The sequence below is a fragment of the Apteryx rowi genome, unplaced genomic scaffold, assembly GCF_003343035.1.
Source record: "Apteryx rowi isolate R43461 unplaced genomic scaffold, aptRow1 scaffold_291, whole genome shotgun sequence".
In the NCBI taxonomy this organism is placed as follows: Eukaryota; Metazoa; Chordata; class Aves; order Apterygiformes; family Apterygidae; genus Apteryx; species Apteryx rowi.
In genome coordinates this window covers 786,277-806,522 of record NW_020449319.1, presented here as the reverse complement: position 1 = coordinate 806,522, position 20,246 = coordinate 786,277, and the positions used below count along the sequence as shown (strand labels likewise).

Below are 20,246 nucleotides of genomic sequence, written 5' to 3'. Positions count from 1 at the left end.
TTTGCTAAGTAAATAGGTATCCTCGGCACAGTTGAGTATAACATCTGATGTGCATATTACAAAACCTTTCTGTCTGTTTTTATGGAGTAGTCTGAATAAGGAGGATTATGGATAGTTATCTTTCCCCTCAGCTTTGTCAGTCCACAGTTGAGCAACACTATGTAGAAGTGCAGAGGAATTTAATCTCTGTTTTTTACTGGGAAAAGCTGCCTTTTCCAGTCCTTGGTTGGCTTCCTGGCCTTAAGTGCCCCTAGTATTATTGGCAGATGGTCTAATTGGACATAGATCAGTTGCTGAGGCTCCTGTCACAAATTAAACTGCCATCCAGTTGTTAGATGGTGGCAGCTGGTCCCAGCTGGTAGTGGAACCCCAGTCAGACAGTGTTTAAACATCAACTACATGAAGGAAGGGAGTTCCAGTAATAAACTGGTCAGACTTGCAAGCACTGGGGGAACAGAGAGCTGCAGTGGAAATGTTTAAGGTTGCTGTGAACAAAAAGGGACCGGGAATGGCTGGGTATGAAAGCACCAGGAGGAACAGCAGAAAGGCGTCTATAAGAATGGCACACGTTGATGGCACCTAGATTAATGGGTCATCAATACCCCCAGCACAACCCCAGTCTCTGAGGACAGACAGATCAGTGCAGCCTGTGCTCAAATTAAAACAAAGACTCAAGCCATTAAGAGATGATGGGAGTAGATAAAAATTGAATCTGGAGCCTAGGACACTCAGATAAGGAGACAAAGGACACCGAGTCAATCCCGAAGATTTGCAGAGGTGGGAAAAGAGGGAGAGACAATAGACCCTAATTTGCTGTCATCTCCTAGGGGGAACAAAAGGCTCATCAGCAAGGAGGCTGCCAACCTAAGAAGAGCATATTGTGCTCAGTTGTCTCAGGGAGTCCTGGCCAGATCACCTGGATACCTGCCTTTGTACCTGAATGCTGGGCATGAGTTTGCCAGCATGAGAACATGAAAACCTGAGGTAAGTCTATTTGTTTTAGAATAAAATCACCTTTCCCCCGCATAAGATCTTGAACTGAGCTTTGCTACATCGTTTCAACAACTTTTCCTCCAGCCCAGAGAGTACATTCAATGCAAGGACAAACAATGCCATAGTCCTCAGCAAAGGAATGTCAGCTGAACATATATAAAGTTAAAGGACAGACTGAGAATGGAGCAAAGTGGGAGAGGAATTTAGAAAGCAGATATGCACAGAAAATTGGTAAATTTGTGTAGGTAGAACAACAATTTATATTCCAAGTAAGTATTCTATGCAAATATCATATTCATTTTCCTCAGGCTCTTCACTAAGTTTGTACAGGATGGTTTGCTGCTTGTTCTAATTTTTCAGTGAACAGAGGACCAGTCTACAAATCCAATAATATTTCAAAATATATTGCATATATTTATCACATTAACTGTCATAAGAGATACAGTTCAATCTGCTTACTTGGACAATGGCTGATTGGAATCAGCTCAGCAGTACATTATCTACATTGCCACTTTTGCTGCAAAAGTACTTTAGTAGAGTTATATTATTTGTAATATTTTATGAGTGTAGCATACTTAAGTGGCAATAATCATTTCATTTTTGTAGCTCCAAGCTGTTTCGTAAACTTTAAGGGAGTATTTGGACAAGCTATGGAAAACCACAATCATCTGACAAACTGAAGTCTCATACAAAATGAATTGCAAAAGTCACTTACAATGAGTAATATCTGGCGGGCCATAAGGATCAGTCATGTAAATGGTGGTGGGCTTTCCAACTTTGAGATACACTACATCTGATGTGTTCTTCAGTATCGCTACTGCCTCTTCATGGGTAACTTCTTCTAAACTGTAATTATTTACCTTAAAGGAGAAATTAGACAGGTGAGTTAGGATGGAGAAGTAGACACAAAAAAATGACACTGTCTTGCAGTTGTCACCATGTTAAAAAAAATGCTGTAGACAAATGGCACTGAAGATTACAGAAGTAGTTTTAACAGCTTAGTCTTTTCTTAGTGCATGTATACCCAAGGACTGACTTTACAGTATTGATAATATCAGACAATCATAATGGTCCGTCTAAATATTTTGAGATGGCAGCAGGTCTTGTCAGTACAAAATTCCCTTGTGATATTCCATTGTCAGTATTGTCATTAACATAAAATGATATTTAAAAATAATTGAATAACTGAGCACCACATCATCTATAGAATGTACCTATGTTATTTGACATATCAAGATTGACTGCCCAAACCTCAGAAATACTCCACACCCTAAAATCTTTTCACCCATGATATTACATTGACAGWTGAAATAATAAGAGGTACAGACAGGAATACTAAATAAAGGGCTGCCTATGAGGTGCAGGAAATGAACAGAGGCAGTTATGAAAGGAGGAAAAGAGATTTTGAATTGGAAAGACTGTCAGTTTTCTGTAAGCACAGGAACACACATTGAAATGGTAAGAGGATGTTGCACTAATTCTGTGTTTTATTGGAACAGAGAAATACTTAACCATAATCAAGGAGAAGAGGACAGGACTATAGATTAAAGGAGGAAGAAGGTGGTGACAATAAGTCTTGCCTATTTATGCTCTACCTCCAGTTAAAAAAAGAAAAAGAAAGAAAAAGAAAAAAAAAGCAAGCTCAGGCGTGATTTATTATAGTGAGGTATAAAATTTATTCACATGTAAATCCACTGTATCCACAAACCAACAACAATAGGCTCCTATAGGCAGAACAGTGAATGGTCCCTGCCCCAAAAACCATACAGACTGAACAGAGAAGTTATAGGATAGAGGAAAMAAGTAACTAAGGCTTCAGGCTTATAGTGTATGCCAACAGAAAAGCCTACTTTTAAAGGAGAATGTTGTGTACGAAACATTTCACTGTGATTTAAAGTGCTATCCTCGAATATTTAGAGTTATTGCAAGGATTCCTTGTAAAGCTTATGCAATATGGAAGAAAAAGAAGCTCCTCAGCTAGGATGAGTATAGTATAGCTGTAAATCACAGAATGCAATAACTGCCTAGGGAATTCAGTATCAGTAAATTATCAGAGACTCGGCTGTGAAACAGGATAATAAGCTACTGCCATAGGGTTTGGCAACTGGAAAGAAATCCAGACATTATGAAGCACTGGAGGACTCTTTATACCAAGATGATGGCATCAACACCAAGAGAGAGAATGATTGCTATTGCATAGTATTGCTAAACATAAGGTTTTTGTCTACATTTTGAATCCATGCATAATTCTCAGACTCAGTTTTAAGGTTAATTGAAAGAGGCAATGACAGGCATATTATGACAATTTGACACAAAGAGCAATGATATATCCTAACACTCAGAAGAGAGTGGCTGATGCTCTGTGCAGTATTTTGACAGGTCTTCTATATATAAAAAAACCTCCTCTATATTCTATGAATTTCTCTCTCTTTTTTTCTTTGCTATGAATAACATTAGCATACATATGCACTTTTAATAAATAAATTTATTTTAAATTACTAGGCTAGTAGTAAGAAGAATTGACTGAAATTAAACCTTGTTTATGTATTTTAAAACTGACTTAAATACTGAAAATTCATACTGGCAATATAGCCACATTCTTTCCTTCCCTCACTGTCTGTACATTATATCCTGTTGTGTTTCATTCTAACTCAGGATGGAAGCTTTCTGAAGCAAAGAAAATCTCTCATAACCTCCCACTATACTGCTCCTGTAAATGATAAAAGTTCTTATTCAAAAAAGACACAGAAGTAAAATATCATAGCACTGTCTGAACAATCTGAAAAAAAGATTTTTGATCTTTTTAGGAGTGTATAAAAACAATTTAGACACAAATTGACTTGTTTCAGTCTTTTTTCAAAGGTTTTTCCTGGAAATCTAGCTGATCAAAATCATGGTAGGACTGTCATATTTCCATCACAACATACTTGGATGATACAGTTGTGCAATTTGAGGATAAACAGCCATTTTAGAAAGAGGAAATTTAGCATGATACATATAGAACTTACATTTGCCTTGACAGGTCCTGCTTCTTACCTATCTGATAATAATTTTACAGGTAGTTTGTTAAAGCTGGGTACAAGCTGTACAAATCTTAAAATTAAAATAAGAATTAAAGACTGAGCAATTTTAAACTAAGACTTAATATCTGAGTAGTTACACATTGTTTTTTTCTTTATACACTTAAACATCTTTAAGATCACTGCAAGGGTTATGCACAATTAAGTGTTTTTTTCCTATTTCCTGGTGCATATAAGCTTAAACTTGAAGAGTGTTGTGGAAAACTGAAATAGACAGTGCTGGCACTTGGTAGAACTAAAAAGAAAATAACACATCAATAAAATAAAGATACAAAGGAGAGCTTCAAAGAAAAGACTGATGGAAGAAAATTTGAGGAAAAAAATAGCCCTTCAAAGTAAACAGGGTTCAGCTATAAAAAGTATTCCAGTAACACATACCAAAACTGGTAATCAAATGCCTCAGAAATATTTAGAAAATTAGAGAATTTTCCTCTCTAAATACAAGAGTCCTAGAAAGGAAGCTTGCTACTGATTAATTTTGTGCTGGACTGCAGTTCTCAGTGAACAAAGGCACAAAGACAGATTTAAGCTACATCAAGAGCAAACAAACAAAACCAAACAAACAAACAAAAAGGTTGATTGATTCATTAAGGTAAAGATTCGCAGTAGTGCCATCAGGTCTCTTTTAAATGTGAGCTCTATGAGAATAGGAGAGAACCACCTTTCTCTATCACTGATGATCAATTTGGCATTACAACACAAAAAATACACATTTCCAAATTTCCTCCAGAATGTAGTAAAGCTGCCTGCCCTTGCTTTGGACCTAAAACTCCCATTAGTATGTGTATGTACCAATAAATTTTCTACTTTTTGCTACTCACAAAACAATGTCATGAATAAATACGTTTGAATGTATTCTGTTACACAAAAATGAAAACCTGAATACACTGAAAAATTATGTTGTTACCTCCCTAGGTACTACTGCAAGATGTTTGTAGTGTGTCATTTTTTTAATAAGAAAATATTTTGGATGACATTCTTCAAAATCCCATATCAAAGATGGTGATTACTAGGAAATATGATAATTCATTGTTCTTTCTGGTAAGACTGATAGGGAGAGGAGAACCTCACATATAGTCTCCAAGAGAGATTTCCTGAGCTTTTCCTTGTTTCCATAAAAGTTACCTATTCCAACAGAATTTCAGCTACCGACTATTTCAACTACAAATAATTTCAGCTACTAATAGTGGCTGTGTTTCAGTGGCTAGGGCAGAGAAAATGCAGGATAACAAAGTTCAGTTCCCGCTGTTGAGGCAACCACAGCGGAGGACATAATCTGAAAAAAAAAGTTGAGTCAGAAGTAAAGAAGATAAAGAGTGGGAAGTGTGCACAAAATAAGAAGGCAAAGTGTATATGACATATACCCCTCTGAGATGCTGAAACGTTTGTGCAGAAGGGCTGACATACATTGTGTGGGTAGATTGGGTACTGCACGCCAACCTTCTGGCTCTAGGAAGCCAATTTAAGAAGCAACAAAGTAAGAGGAAAAAACCCTAAGACAAATGCTAAAACCAAGTTTACCTGAGTGGTCAGTGGGTGTGGAAGAGTCAAACAGAAGCTACATCTAAAGAGGTGGCAAACTCAGCTACRAGAGTCAGGAACCTGAGCCATAAAATGCTGTCACAGGAGCGGCAAGACAAAAGTCAAAAAGAAAATAAGCATGGACCAAGKTTTTTTTTTTTTTTCTGATGTGAAAAATTTTATATGCAGAAAATGCAGAAATGCAAACAGCACCTGGAGTAAAAAAAGATACCAGGAAAGCATTTCTATAAACAGAAAGCATGTGATAAGAGGACATACTGCTATTACAGGAAAAGAGTAAGAGGAAGAAATAATATAGCAATAAAGAAGAAATGAAAGACATTTACAAGTCCAATCAAAGAAGATATTTGAGTGATGGGGGAAATCACTAACCAATGTTGCCAAAGAGTCATAGAAAGATTTTTTTTTCTTAAGTGGCATAATGAAGGCAATGAATTGTAAACCTAAGCCAGAATTATCTTATTTGGAAAAATTCCTGGATTCATATTAGAAAACAAAGGCACGGAGAAGTAGCTGGAGTAAAAAGCTTTGAATTCCCCAAATGACTGTACACGTGCTCTAAAAAATAACTGCATTCACAAGAGCATAAGCTGATAAGAGAACAAAAGAGCTCTGGAGGAATAAGTCTGTCTTAATTCATTGACTTTTTTTAAAGGAAAATTGTTCCTTTCATCCATTGATTTAGAGTAAGTGAGATCTGATTCACTCAAAGAAGGAGAGAAATAGGTGATCTTTACCTTGCCAGTGGCAATGTTTGCTTTTGTGTTGTATTTTACATGTTAGTCAGAAAGTGGATTTTCCTGAGCAAATTTGAGTGAATATTCTTCTGCGAGCACCTGTGACCTGTCAGCTGTAAACAGCCTACAACTGCTGATGGCCTGTTTAAAACTCAGCATGATTTCAAAGACAACAGAGACAAGTTATTCTGTGCTGAAGTCCTACCATGCCCTAAGAAAGTAAGTCTATCTGAATTAACTGACCACATATGATACCATAGACTCCTGAGTCAGCTGTACAGCAGCTGGACTGTGAATAGAAAGAAATGGCCTTTGACCACCTATCTTCAGGTCACATTGTGAGTTACTCACTCTTAAATTAGCTTGCTTAGATTATAAGTAGCTATGGGCTAAGCGTCTCAAAATAAAACTACTCTTTGCAGAGTAATGCAAGTGTTTGTGCTTCACAGACAAATGGGAGACTGAACTAACAGGCTTGAGGAAGCGTGTGCATGCACAATACAAGTGACATTGAACCATAATCTTCATTTTTCAATCCCAGCATATACTGATTTAGGTAGAAAATTGTTTTTAAGGCTAATAATGAGGCATGAGGATGATAAAACTGAGCAGGAACAGCCAGGTAATGACAGTATCATTACAGTGAATAAATGGGGGGACTTATTGCTATGGTACCATCCAAAGGCTGATCCTAGCAAATCTACCTTTGAACAATAAGTAATCACATCTGTGGTTGAAGCCAATGAATATGCTAACCACCTTTCAATCGAGTAAAAAGTGAGCATGGCTGTTTTAGAGGTATCACAATCACAGAATCGCTGAGGCTGGAAGGGATCTCTGGAGATCATATGCTCCAACTTCCCCGACTGAATCAGGTTTACCTAGAGCAGGTTGCCCAGGACCACATGCAGTCAGGTTTTGAATATCTGCAAGGATGGAGACTCCACAACCTCTCTGAGCAACCTGTCTCTTGTTTTACCACCCTCACAAGGTAGGTAAGAAAGAAGTTGCAATAAGAGGAGTTCTTCATGGGGATAATGGCAAACAACAGGACTGCGGCACTGACTGGCAAAGCTGCTTTTATTAAGGCAAGACCAGTAAGCTAGAGAAAGCACTGCAAGGCCAGAGTCAGTGACAGAATAAATTTGGCTCAGAGCCCAGCACTGCATCAGGAAGGATGCAGCCACGGTCGTGAGTTCACTGAGTTGGTTCAGCACAAATTAATTCTCCATTTCAGAGTATTACTTTTTTTTTCTAATGTATTTGCTTCGTGCCAGTCAGCCAGTATAACCTACAAATTAGGCATTGTCTGTTCACATTACCTTAATGTCTAATCAGATAGTGCCTCTCCTTCAGCTGGTGTAACAGCATAATGCTGAATCTGTGAATGCACCTAGCTGAGCAAAGAGTGTGTAGGAATCACAGCAGATTCACAGCAACAGAGGGTCCTGATGACATGATGTCCACATATACATGTTTTAAGGGTGTTACTTTGGACTAGTCTGGTTCTGCAGACTGAATGCCTGGTAGATGCTGGAATGCTTTAGGAATGCTCCTGGAGAGCATCTCCTGGTGTAGTTTGATACAAAAATATCCAATTTGTGTCCTTGAAGACAACTCCACAATACAACCAAAATCACTTTAAAAGAGCACTCCTGATCTGAACAAAATGCTGATCTAGAAGCATATTAAAATGATATGTATGGTGTGGTTACTTTAACACAAATATGATCTTTTTTTCTGCGTATGATCTGAAATAAACAGATACTGGTAGGGAATCCTCTAAGACACAGATCAACAACTGTGGAATCACAACCCCATTGTGGCCCTGTTAAACAACAAGAGCAATTCTGTGCTCTTTTTGGCACAGAATTGGCTAGAAGCAAGCTCAAACATCTGAAAAAGAAACTGGCTCCTGTTTCTTCCTCCTGTTTTCTTCAAGTAAAGAGAATCAAATCAATTCTATTGATATGTGACTAACATCACTTTTTCCTATAAATAAATAACACTACAAAGGTCTGATGCTCTCTGACTACGTGGTCCAAGAAGCAACAGCTTAATAGATATGGCCCAAACATGCAAGTATGCTGGGGACTTTGAAAAGGTTTTTGAAAAGTTACAGGAATACTAATAAGAGATAAATATTAGCTTAAATATTATTTTCAAGCCTAATGTTCTGAAAGTTTTCCCTGAAGAATACCTTGCTTCTAGCTATTCTAGAATTGTTTTGCACTAGTATAAGCAGAGTTTTATGCTGATTTCTCAATTATTCACTCTGTAGCTTTTCTATCATATATATATATATATAACCATATGGTAAGCTCTTTCACAGTGAGATAAAGAAAATTATTATCATCTGAGAGGTAATAATTCTTAAACCATTTCTCAGATCTTCCTGATCATCTTTATCAATGACCTGGAGGAGAGAGTGGAGGGCACTTTCGTCAAATTTGCAGACAACAGCATACTGGGGGGACCAGCCACAACGCTTGAGGGCAGGGCTGCCATCCACAGGGTCCTGGACAGGCTGGAGAAAGGGACCAACAGGAACCTTGCGGTGTTCAATGAGGACAAAAAGTAAGTTTTGCCCCTGGGAGAGACTATCCCCCTTCAACAACACAGGCTGGGCACTGATGGGCTGGGGAGTAGCTCTGTGGAAAAGGCTCTGGGGTCCTGGTGGACGGCAAGCTGAGCATGAGCCAGCCTGTGCCCTGGCAGCAAAGAGGCCAACAGCTTCCTGGGCTGAATGAATAGGAGCAGAGCCAGTAGAAAGGCTGGGATAAAGGGAAGTGATCATTCCTTTTTACTCAGCACTCGTTAGGCTACAACTAGATACTGGATCCAGTTTTGGGGCCTCCCATACAGGACATTGACGAACTGGAGTGAGTTCAACAGAGGGCCACCAAGATGGTTGGGGGCTGGAGCACTTGCCCTGTCATGACTAAAAGGGAGGCTGAGGGAGCTGGGCTTGTTCAGGTTGGAGAAGGGACATTTTCAGGGCGCCTAACAGCAGGTCCCCAGTTGTTACAGGGAGGTCATCAAGATGGAGTCAGGTGCTACACAGTGGCATGTGGTGTGGGGATGAGAAACAACAGACATACTTTGAAACAAGAGAAGTTCAGACCGGAATAGTGTTTTCCTCATGAGGACAGTCGAGCACTGGAACAGGTTATCCCAGATAGTTTATGCACTCTCCATCCTTGGAGGTTTCCAAGACAAGACCATAGAAAACCCTGTGCAACCTAGTCTGATCTCACAGCTGACTCTACTTTGAGCAGAAGGTTGGACTAGAGACCTCCTGAGGTGCCTTCCAATCTGAATGATCCTGTGATCCAGCGATGCCATGTATGTGATTCCCCTTTGCTGTCTTCCAGTGCGAAGAGAAGCAGACTAGCTGAGACAGCCAGCGAAGCAGTATTCCCACCATAGGCATTACCACCAGCTAGAATGCAGTGAGGAGTAGTTTCGTCCTACCTGTAAGTCTTCAGATCAATTCTGTTCCTTTCATATATACCTAGCAAAAATCCTGAGTTCAATTTTTGGCTTGAGCACTCTTAAGCTTCCTCCAGTAATTTTCCTAATGAGTATCTCAGAATTAATCTACAATGGAGCATTTTTCTGTGGAAGTGCTCAGGATAATAAGTCTCAAGTGAAGGCTCAGTGCTACAGAAACATAACTGCACAGGCAGGCCTATGTATAGATTTCACAATAATCACAATATTTAGTATTTACATAATACTTCCTCAGAATGCTTAACACACCATTAGCAATCTGCATTTAATAATAGTAGGAACATCAAACTGTGAAATGCTCAGATGGCACCTCATTGTTTTACATTTCAATATTTGTTTTGATTTTACATCTTAAATTTTAATCATTTGATTTGCATGTTCTTTGGAAACTGGAAGCATTTCACACAAACTCATCAGAACACAGATACAAAGAAACAACATTCACTGATGAATTCTAGAAAAATGACAAATTCCAGCAAATTTACAGAGAAATGATAGAAAAAGCAAAGATGAAGAATGGATGCACTACTGAGAAGAAAAATAATAAAAAAGTGTTCAAATACATAATAAATAAGGAATCAGCGAAGCAGAAGTAGGACCATATAGATGACAAGGGTAATATTGTGTTGATACAAGTGGTAACACTGCCAAAGGAAAATAATGAATTCTTTCACTCACTGTTCACAAAGGAACATGAAGTAAATGTCATGAACTGACAGATACTTCCCAAGGTAGAAGAAAAAAATATTGAAGGTGTTTAAGAAAACCCACAAGTTACAAGGAAATCAGAATATCTTGTTGGAGAGAATCAGATAAAAATACTTATAATCTGCCCGAATTTTAGAAATAGGTTTTGATCCTGTAACCTAATCTCTAAAAATGTCAGGGTTAAGGTATATAAATAACAAGTTAACCAGGATTTTCTTATGCAGCAATCAAAAGCTTGGTCTGAAAGTAGATGACTAATAGAGAGCACTATTATGATGGATATTTTTGCTCATTTTAAATGAATGGGGAAAATGCAGTGATAAAAGGAGACAAGGGAAGGTAATAAAAAGGTCATGACCAAAAGGAAAGCAGTCTGAAGATGGCACATCAAGCATACTGAGAATGCTTTGGTCATTTTTGGAAGTCAGGTTCAGGAGTATAAACCTGTCAGAATGAAGAAACCTGCAAATGTCTGTATTCAATAGCAGTGAGAAATAAATGAAAGAGTGAGAATAGACCTGACCCCCTAATAGCCATATACTACAAATATCTGAAGAGAAAGAATTTATTCATAGTGGAGGATAAAATAACTATTTGTCAATTCAAATTCATCATGAATGGATTGGGTTACCCTGGAGATGGGGAATGCAGGGTTTATTTATGTTTTTTTTTCTGTCAGATGTTATTTATTATCTTAAGTGAGTTGGCGAGAAGTTAACTGTAAGTTAATAAAATTTTGCAAATGACACAACTGTGAAGAATTCTCACCATGGAAAAAGCAACAGCAAAATGTAAGCAAATTGGAAACAAGGTGTAAAATAACAAAATAAGATGTAACATGGGAAAATACATGTTCCGATACAGAATTAAGACAAAACATCATTATACAAAAATGACTTGAATTTTGCTGTGCTGAGAACATGCAAAGAAGACATGCCAAAGGTGGTAAAAGTTTTAGATTTTGTTTTGATTTTGATAACACCATTTACCGTTTAAGTTATTTTATCTCTCCACTTAGGTTAATAACAACAAGAACAAAAAAAAAAAGTCACCAACACAGCAACCAAGTTCCTTTAATGTTCTCTTTAATATGCTGTATAAAATGAACAGTCACCTTCACATGTGACTGCAACACAATGCTCCAAGCTGAACTTCAATTAGACATAGTGTTGCAGGCAGCAAGAAAGGTCGTGGCAATTTTTTACTGCCTACATATAATGTCACAAAACACAGCTACTGCAGTATATTTTTTTCATGGCATTGATTCAGAAAAGTTTTCTCTACCTGCTGAAAGCTATGCAAATGCATTGACATGAATACAACTTGACACAGATTAACTTCTGCTGATTCACCAGGGTCAGGATTTCCCCCTTACAAAGAATTAAACAAACTCTGTGAGTGGGAAAGAATTATCTACAGGGAAAAATGTACTAACACTGCAAATATCAGGAAGAATTTCCAAACATGAGATCTACTGGAGGAATAAAAACACTTTCTCAGGAAAAAGATGGAAAATATATCTTTTGGAAAATCTATATGCAGACTACATTAAGCATTCATACATATACCGGAATATAGATAATATCCTTCTAACAGAGCCTACACATGAGAATCTAGTAGAATGTTTTTACATCCTTTCCATCCTTTCATTTTCTTAAAATGATGAGTAGAATGAGTACTGCTGTAATGAACAATTTATCTTAAACCTTCTTTTAAAGTTTTCCGCTGCATTTTAACTTGTCACTAATGTGCTTAATGCATTTATTCTCTTCTCAGTTAAAGGATTGTCAAAGTAATACAACTGTTTGCCTTGTCCTCATAAAATGTTGCTTTACCAGCGTAATGCTTTTTAACTGCAGTCTCAAGAATATATATAAGCAATGGGAAAAAATGAAGATGACAGGAGTATAGCTCATAATTATTATAGTTCTACTGGTTACCTCCAGTAAAAAGTATGGTGAATAAAAGTCCCTCCATGAAACAACTTTCAGTCAGTTAGAATGTGATTTAAATTTGTCATACTTACCATAAGAAGTCTATCTCCAACCTGCAATCTCCCATCTTTTTGCGCCGCTCCTCCATCAATAATCTTGGTAACATAAATGCTGTTGTCCCCAGGAATGTGTTGGTTTCCCACCCCTCCTGCAATGCTGAAACCCAGACCTGGAGAAGACAGGCAAAACAAGATATTACCAATACAATATGTAACACTAAAAAGGAGTGCAAGGTTAGTATGTATTTTTTTCTAATCTACTGTACAATGACAGTATTTTTTACAGAACTGCAAATAACATAACAAATATTTGAGGGGTCAATACACTCGCTTCTCCTGGAAGGTCAAGTACAGAAATAAATTAAGAACATGCTTTTCCATGTACAATTACAGGAATTTATAGGAACATACAGACAAAAAGAATCAAACCAATGATGACTACACCAATGTCTTGCCCTTACCAAGAGCCAGTGCAACCTACACTAGGAAGTCATGGCATAACTTGCCAATTGTGAAAGTTTCTCCATGACTAGTAATAAAACTCTGAAGCTTGGACTTTGTTTTGTTAAATATTGATATAAAATATATCACAGTGTACTAGAACAAAATGCAGGATATTCTTATTATCCACAGAATTTGAAAAATATCAGGAGACGTGTACTGCAGGTTTTATAAGTTGTTATAGTATCACAGTGAAAGGTCTGGAAGGATTAAATAGTGTAGATATTTAGATTTAATTCTGCTCTGCATATTTTTCTAGGACACAGATAACATAGGCTATATTAAAAAGCCATAGTCCTTTGTGCACACATAACTTCTGCTCAGCGATCTGTGAAATTCCTAGATGATGACCCGAAGTGTCAATTGGAGCAATGTCAATAATACATACTAATATGATTCAGGGAAGGGAAGGAAAAATAAACAGACCTAGCATCTGTTTAAAAAAAAAAAAAGTTTTACTCTTTTCCTACTTTTCCTGTTCTCTGACACACTGCATAAACACACAAATCATTGCTCTTATTTATAATAAGATTTTTATCTCTCAATCAGAGAAAAGATAGAAACTACTGTGCTTTATTTCCATAAAAATCTACTTCATATGTTTGATTTTTCATAGATCATATATCTAATGGGAACTTCCAGCTGAAGAAATAAGCTGTTACTGACAATAAGTTGCTTATATTATTGCTTCAACCAGGCATATCTCTTTTAGCAGTACAGAAAAATATTAGTTATATCTATCTAAAGAATAATCACTAGTTTTATCTGTGAAATATATTATGCTCTGTCATTCTTAAAGCAAACATATTAGTAATAGGTTCAGCCTGAGCTAGGAATGCAACAGGGAAAAATGAGTTGCCTGGAACGTGGCATTTTATCGCAAACTCACCAGCCTTACTGCTTGTGCAATAAAACTTAGGGTAGGGTATATTTAATACCCAAAGGCTTATTTATCAGCTGTATAGCTGCTCATACAGCAGCTGTATGAGAACGGAGATAAGGTTTTTAAATTGAATTAAATATTTTGATTTAATTTTGAAAAAATATGATTTTTTTCTTACAGTATTTTTATTTGATAATTATTTTTAGCTTAAAAAAGGTGAGGTCAGATAACATAATGGACTACTTAATGGATACTGTCAAAACAGTAAATTAAAGAAAAAAAAAACACCTCTGAAATGATATCTCAAATTGAAAGACTAATTAATTAATTAATTATGATGACTATTAACAACACACATACAGCTAATTAAGAAGTATGGGATAATTAAAATAAAACATCTTTTAATGTCCAACTAAAGCTGATGACCACTGTTACTATTTATGTGGTACTGCTAGGACAACTGCAAAAACAAAAAGATTACATTTCTTTAGCGTGGAAGAATTTGTTCATTACTCTGGGACTGTTACCAAAGAAGTAAAAATACACTGAAAGAAAACATCAAGAATGCAAAATTTCCTTAAACATTAGGAAGAATGATGGAGTTGTGTTCCTTGGTGACATAATTATCATCCTCTTGACCAAGAAAAGCCTGGCATACGTTTATAGCAGCATAATGAAGCAAAGCAAACCAGTGGTCTAGACTGCAGTTGAGAGGGCTTCCTTCAGCATCACCTTGGGAAGGTTGGGTGACGTCATCCTCCACTCCTCCCTGCTCCCCGTTATTAAAACTGTCCCTTGTAAAGGGAAAGGTCATCTCTGGCTATATAGCTGTGCTGTATTTTGTGCAAAGTGGCTCCTATTTTAGCCTGGTCCTACTGCAACATAAGCAAATAGTAGCAAAGATGGCCTGTTACTTTTTCTGCAGTGCTGAGAAGGGTGTTCGCTGTTTGTTTGGGCAGTTATATCACAACTGAAGTGTGAAGCCTAAAAAAAGAGGGCTATAACCTGCGAGCCACATTACAAAAGTGAAGTTTATAATAACAGAAGAGTATGTTCTTCTGAGTCTACATAAAATGTAACTGCTTTACAATGCATGGGGCTATATTGTAGTTGTGAAATGGGGCTGCCTTTGGCATCTGCAAACACAGCCTTGAGTATAGAAAGGTGTAAAAGAGCAGAACAAGATATAACACAGCACTGTTTATTAAGAGAGAAAAAGGAAGGTGGATGTGAGAGACAACTGAGGAAGAGAAAGGCAGGAAATGATAAGTATACTTTATAAAGTGTTTGAACAGGGTGAGCTTCCATGGCTTTCCTCTAATAATCTAGTTATACTGCCTAATTATACTTTCCTGCTTTAAAAGATTACTTCTTGGGAAGAATGAAGAATGGAACAATGATAACATTCAGTTTTAATCAAGTGTTTTATGCTAATTGTTAGGATGCGAATAAAGTATTCTACAATAAAACTTTTGGGTAGGATTCATCTGGCCAAATGACATCAGACACTAATCATTCATGCTACCTTTATAATCAATGAAAATTCATTAAGGGCTCTTAGAGCATGATTCATCTCATCTTACAGAGACATCTGAAAGAGCTCAGATGAATCACACTCCTGGTCTCCGAAAGGCTGTGGAGGTGGCTGTGGGGAGAGATGGGTGGGAAGATCACTGCTAGAAAAGGTCACAACCTGAGTTAAAGTCTGACCCCATTTAGACAGAAGATTGCTGCTTTGTTTGAAGACCTGAGAAAGGTTTGTGCATCTATGGTGTGGATCCCTCTCTGCATCATCTACATCAGGTTAGTTTTATATCAGGTACTTAGTCCATTTTTAAAACAGAGAAACGTTCAAACTTATGGGAACACAGCAAGACATGTTTTCTAATTAAGGTCCTTTTCATTGTCCCTTTTAAGTCCAGAAAAGTCAAAATAAAACAATACATTTAACTGAAGAACCTTTTCCTCATTGACTGCTATAGCCAGGAAGGCTTTTCCATCGTAACACAGAAAATCAGGAAGCCCTTTGAGGAATGCTCTCTCTCTCACCTCCTGTTTTCTTCACGTACAATCTGCATGAATGATGATGAATCACATTCTGGACCCATCACTTTCCACTGAGTAGAGACGGAGCCTACAAGATCAACTTAGGCTAGATAATGTCAACTTCCTAAAAATAAGTTAAACAAATCTTACATTAGTACCCCAAACAGGATGTTGCAGTTTGCCACTATGCTACACAGAGAGCCAGCTTTATTTGAAGCCAACCAATAGAATGAAAATTTTAGAGGATACGTCCAGCAGGAGTTTCACAGTCTTAGCTGGGAACCTTGCTCAAAGAACGTCAAGTCTAAGGTGGTTCAGAACGTTAAAATGTAACTGAGAAGTGTGATTTGCAGGTAATTAACCAAACAGTGTGCTCTAGAGACATATGACGTATAATTCCTAATTGCCGGATTCCTGACTTTGCCGAAGCATCCCTTACCACCACCAGAACAGACCTGCTGAATACAGAGCACTTCAGAGAAGCCACAAGATGTGCAGGACTTGTAATAGAAATATTAGGCTAGATATGAGTGAAATATGAATGAAAACGTGCATGTAAGCACCAGAAGAAAGAACAAGGAGCACAGGGGTTAAAAAAAATGGTATTTATTGATAACACAGAACACCATTCCTAAAAATAAAATTGAAGAATGGGTTGTTTCGGTCAAGCCCGGAAGGCCTGTGCTCTGTTAAGACCACAGCACAGATGTCTTGTCAGCAGAAGAGTCTGTACTGTAACAACAGGAGGCTGGCAGCAAGGTTACAGCATGTGACATAAGCCATTCTTATGCCTGTAAGCCCAACGGGAAAACAGACGAAATCCATAAAGATGTGTATATACCAAACAAAGAAAAACAATGAGCTGCAGCCTTGCCTAAGATTAATGCAGGCTGAAGAAAGCAATATTCTGAAGTAAAGGACCACCTCATAACAACTGTGGACTGGGGGGGTATAAAATATTTGTCCAAAAACTAGTTCATTGTCACCAATCAATAAAATCCCAAGAGATGTTGATGAGGGTTCGATAGCTGGTGTCCCTTGTCATGGGGATTTTGTGAAACTGCTTCAAGGCAGCAAAATAAGCAAATACAACCAGAAAGCACCAGTGCAACCACTCAACCCATTGAGGACCATGGCTGGAACTGCAAGCCTGGCTGCGGGCTCTGACCTTACCAAATCATACTACTGTGAGCAACTGTACCAGGCAAAGAGGAAGCCAAACCGAATTTAGCTCCTGCCTTTCCAGAGGCCAGTTATTTCTCCAGCACAAAAAAAACCATACCTCAGTGCTGTTTTACTGTTGAAAACTCTTTCAGCTAACAGGGCCAATATTTATATAGTCTCTTTTTTTCCTTTGAAAGGCAGAATAGTATCAAACTGATGAACATGCTGATGAAATCATCAGACCTGGAGCGATGAAGTCCAGTCCAGACTTCTAATTAATCAAATTCCACTTAGAGGCAGGAAAGGAACATGGGTAATACAAAGCACTTTGACGGGTATCATTTGATTGACTTGTTTTGACAGGTACTGCAGTAGCGCTATATGAATAAACCAATGGAAACAAGGTTAATTATAAACAGAGGAGCAGCAGGGAATATCTCCTCCTGCCGCTTTGCTCAAGCCTCTAGTTGCCAATTTTAGTTTTCCTGGAGGAGCGACACGACACATTTAAAAGTAGCACCTCACAATAATTGTGAACATTTAATAGGCTTGTTGTAGCTGTTATTTATGATTAGTGTTCATTATTGACAGCAGATTCCTTTATTATTTGGTACAAACAAAAATGAAATATATTACAAAATAAAACCTGAATTATGTTTCACAATAATTTAAACAGTGTCAGAAACAGGAGCTGACCTTCCTCTACAGGCCTCTCTTTCTTTGTCTGTCTTTCTTTTTCATGTCATGAGTCAATTCCTGAGAAACTATTAATCCCAGTCATAGGAAATGTCACTTTGTCTCTCTCCTCTATGTTGCATGGTAGATTCAAATACCATTTTATCGGAGTAAATTCTTCTAGCAATTCCTATTTCTAGCTCATTTGACAGTTTATACCAGAAGGAGTTACATGAACAAAATTTGACTACATTTTGTAACTGTTCTGTGGATGAAAAAGTTATTCTAAAGCAGAGTATGATTCATAAAACTTTAACTAATATTCAGAACACACTTAACAGCTTTTACTTTCCTTGCAATCTTTAATTCCTGTTTCAGTCCCCATTCCAAGATCACTTGAGAGGGCTCTTTGTAAGAAACTGTTTGCTAAGAGCCTGGACTGGGATGAACAACTCCCCGCCACCCCCTTTTCCCCCCACAAAAAAATCTAATTGAGACTATCATTATCTAGTATCACTTTCTGGTAGCCTCGGGTTAGAAACTTCAAGTATCTTCCTTATTGTTTCTGACATTTTTTTGCAGAAATATCTAGTGTTTTCAGTTATTTCCCAGATGATGTCAGATAGAATAAAGATGATGTACAATGCCACCAGGTAAAAAAAAAATTCTTTGAAACCACCTTACACAGTGAGAAAATTATTGTCGCCATTACAGTGTGTGTGTCATTATATACTCATGCCCTTAGCTATTTATACAGATATTGTTACACAGTTCCTTTGTTTTTTCCCATAGCCTTTTTTATTGTTATTATTTTTCTTAATCCCTACGTTCTGACTGCCGGTGTATCACCTTTCCATACTACCGAACTAGCACAGATGGCCAGAATTCAGATTTAGCCTATACTGAGGATCTAACTGGAGAGCACACATAATATTTCCACAAAGTATAGCCACCAGGCTTGTGGGAAAGGCGCTCTCTCACTGAATTTTGTTTAGCAGTTGTGATTATACAGCAGGCAAAGAAAATCCTTTCTTTGCAAATTAGTGTTGATTGCACAGCAATACTGTGCAATACTCCTTTCTCTGAGGGAATCGGTCCTTCCGTAACCTAAGCAGAGAGAAGGCTTATGGCTTTTCAGAGTGACAAATTTTGGCCAAAGCTTTTTACAGAAAGTAAACACTAAAATTTCACCTCTTAAGCCTTTTATTTCCACAAATTTAGAACACTTTCAATTAAAATTAAAGCTAGTATTTTTTTTTGCAATTTTTAAATAATTGCAATGTTTAAAATCTAATCTAAATAAAATGTAAATGTAAAGTTTAAAACATTGTAATAACACAATATGACTGCAAAATCCTCTGCAGAGGTCTGTTTTTACTGCTTGTTAGATGAGAGTGACCAGAGATAGTGATCCCACAGAGATTAAAATGTCTTCAATACGCTGATGCATATGTACATCCATACCGCCCAAAGCAACTCTATAAAGACTAAAGGCCTGGAAGAAAGGTAGCTAGCTAAGACTCAGTCTAGGAGAGGCTGTGGTAGTGTCTGTGTGTTGGCTATCTGTCAAGCGAGTGAAGGGTTAACAGGACTGAAAAAGTCTGCCAACTAAGGAGTCTGCATGGACCCGCAGGGAGGGAGGAAGCGATGCGGAGGTGGTGTGGTCTTGCCTCGCTAGCAGGGTCCTTCCGAACAAACAAACAGCCCTGTTGTTATGAAACTCGCAGAAGTCAGAGAAAACAGTATTTGCCCAGAGTCACAGCTGTATAAAAAAAGGAGACTTGGATACTAAAGACCGTCTCAAAATTATTATTATGAGCCCACAAATTAACGAAATTAGAGAAGTTAGGGATTGAGTAATGAGCGTGGTCAGGTCAAGCTGTCTACATGAAGATGGTGGCAAGACAAATGAGGCGAAGGAGGAAGCGATGTGAAGACATTGCAGTCCACCTCCCTGTTTCACAAGGAGCAAAAGACCATGATCACAGAACTTAACTCTGACCCACGATAACCTTCAGCTCATTACACCCTATTTTAATATTATCTCACACCCCCCTCCTAATTAGCATATCAGGAAGGGGCAGGAAACGAATAATAAAGCAAAAAAAGGCCAATGAAAAGTGGTTCTATGAATATGCAACTATGCATGAATCAGCATGGATGACATTTGCCCAGAGTCTCAGCCAGGTATAAAAAAAGGGTCACCGAGCAGGAGAATTTGAGCAGGGACGGAAACGTGACCTGACCATCCTCTCCAGCTGGACTGTGAGTATTTCCCCCCCTCCCCTTTTCCTGGGACGCTGGGTTAAGGTAACTCCTCGCGAGGTTGAGAGCCCTCTCGTTAAGAGAGTGAACCAAAAGCTTGCAAGTAGTAACTCCTCGAATTTGAGAGACCTCTCGTTAAGAGAGTG

General features: G+C 37.9%; 1 protein-coding gene across 1 annotated transcript in view; it reads right to left on the bottom strand.

Annotated features, from left to right (window-relative positions):
* DLG2 (discs large MAGUK scaffold protein 2) overlaps nucleotides 1-20,246 on the bottom strand; it is a 646,550-nt gene that overhangs the window by 290,748 nt on the left and 335,556 nt on the right. Inside the window, exons 7-8 of the mRNA XM_026069322.1 lie at nucleotides 12,600-12,736; nucleotides 1,709-1,853 (exon numbers count right to left, since the gene is read on the bottom strand). Of these exons, the coding sequence (XP_025925107.1) occupies nucleotides 1,709-1,853; nucleotides 12,600-12,736 (282 nt within the window). The remainder of the gene's footprint in view (nucleotides 1-1,708; nucleotides 1,854-12,599; nucleotides 12,737-20,246) is intronic.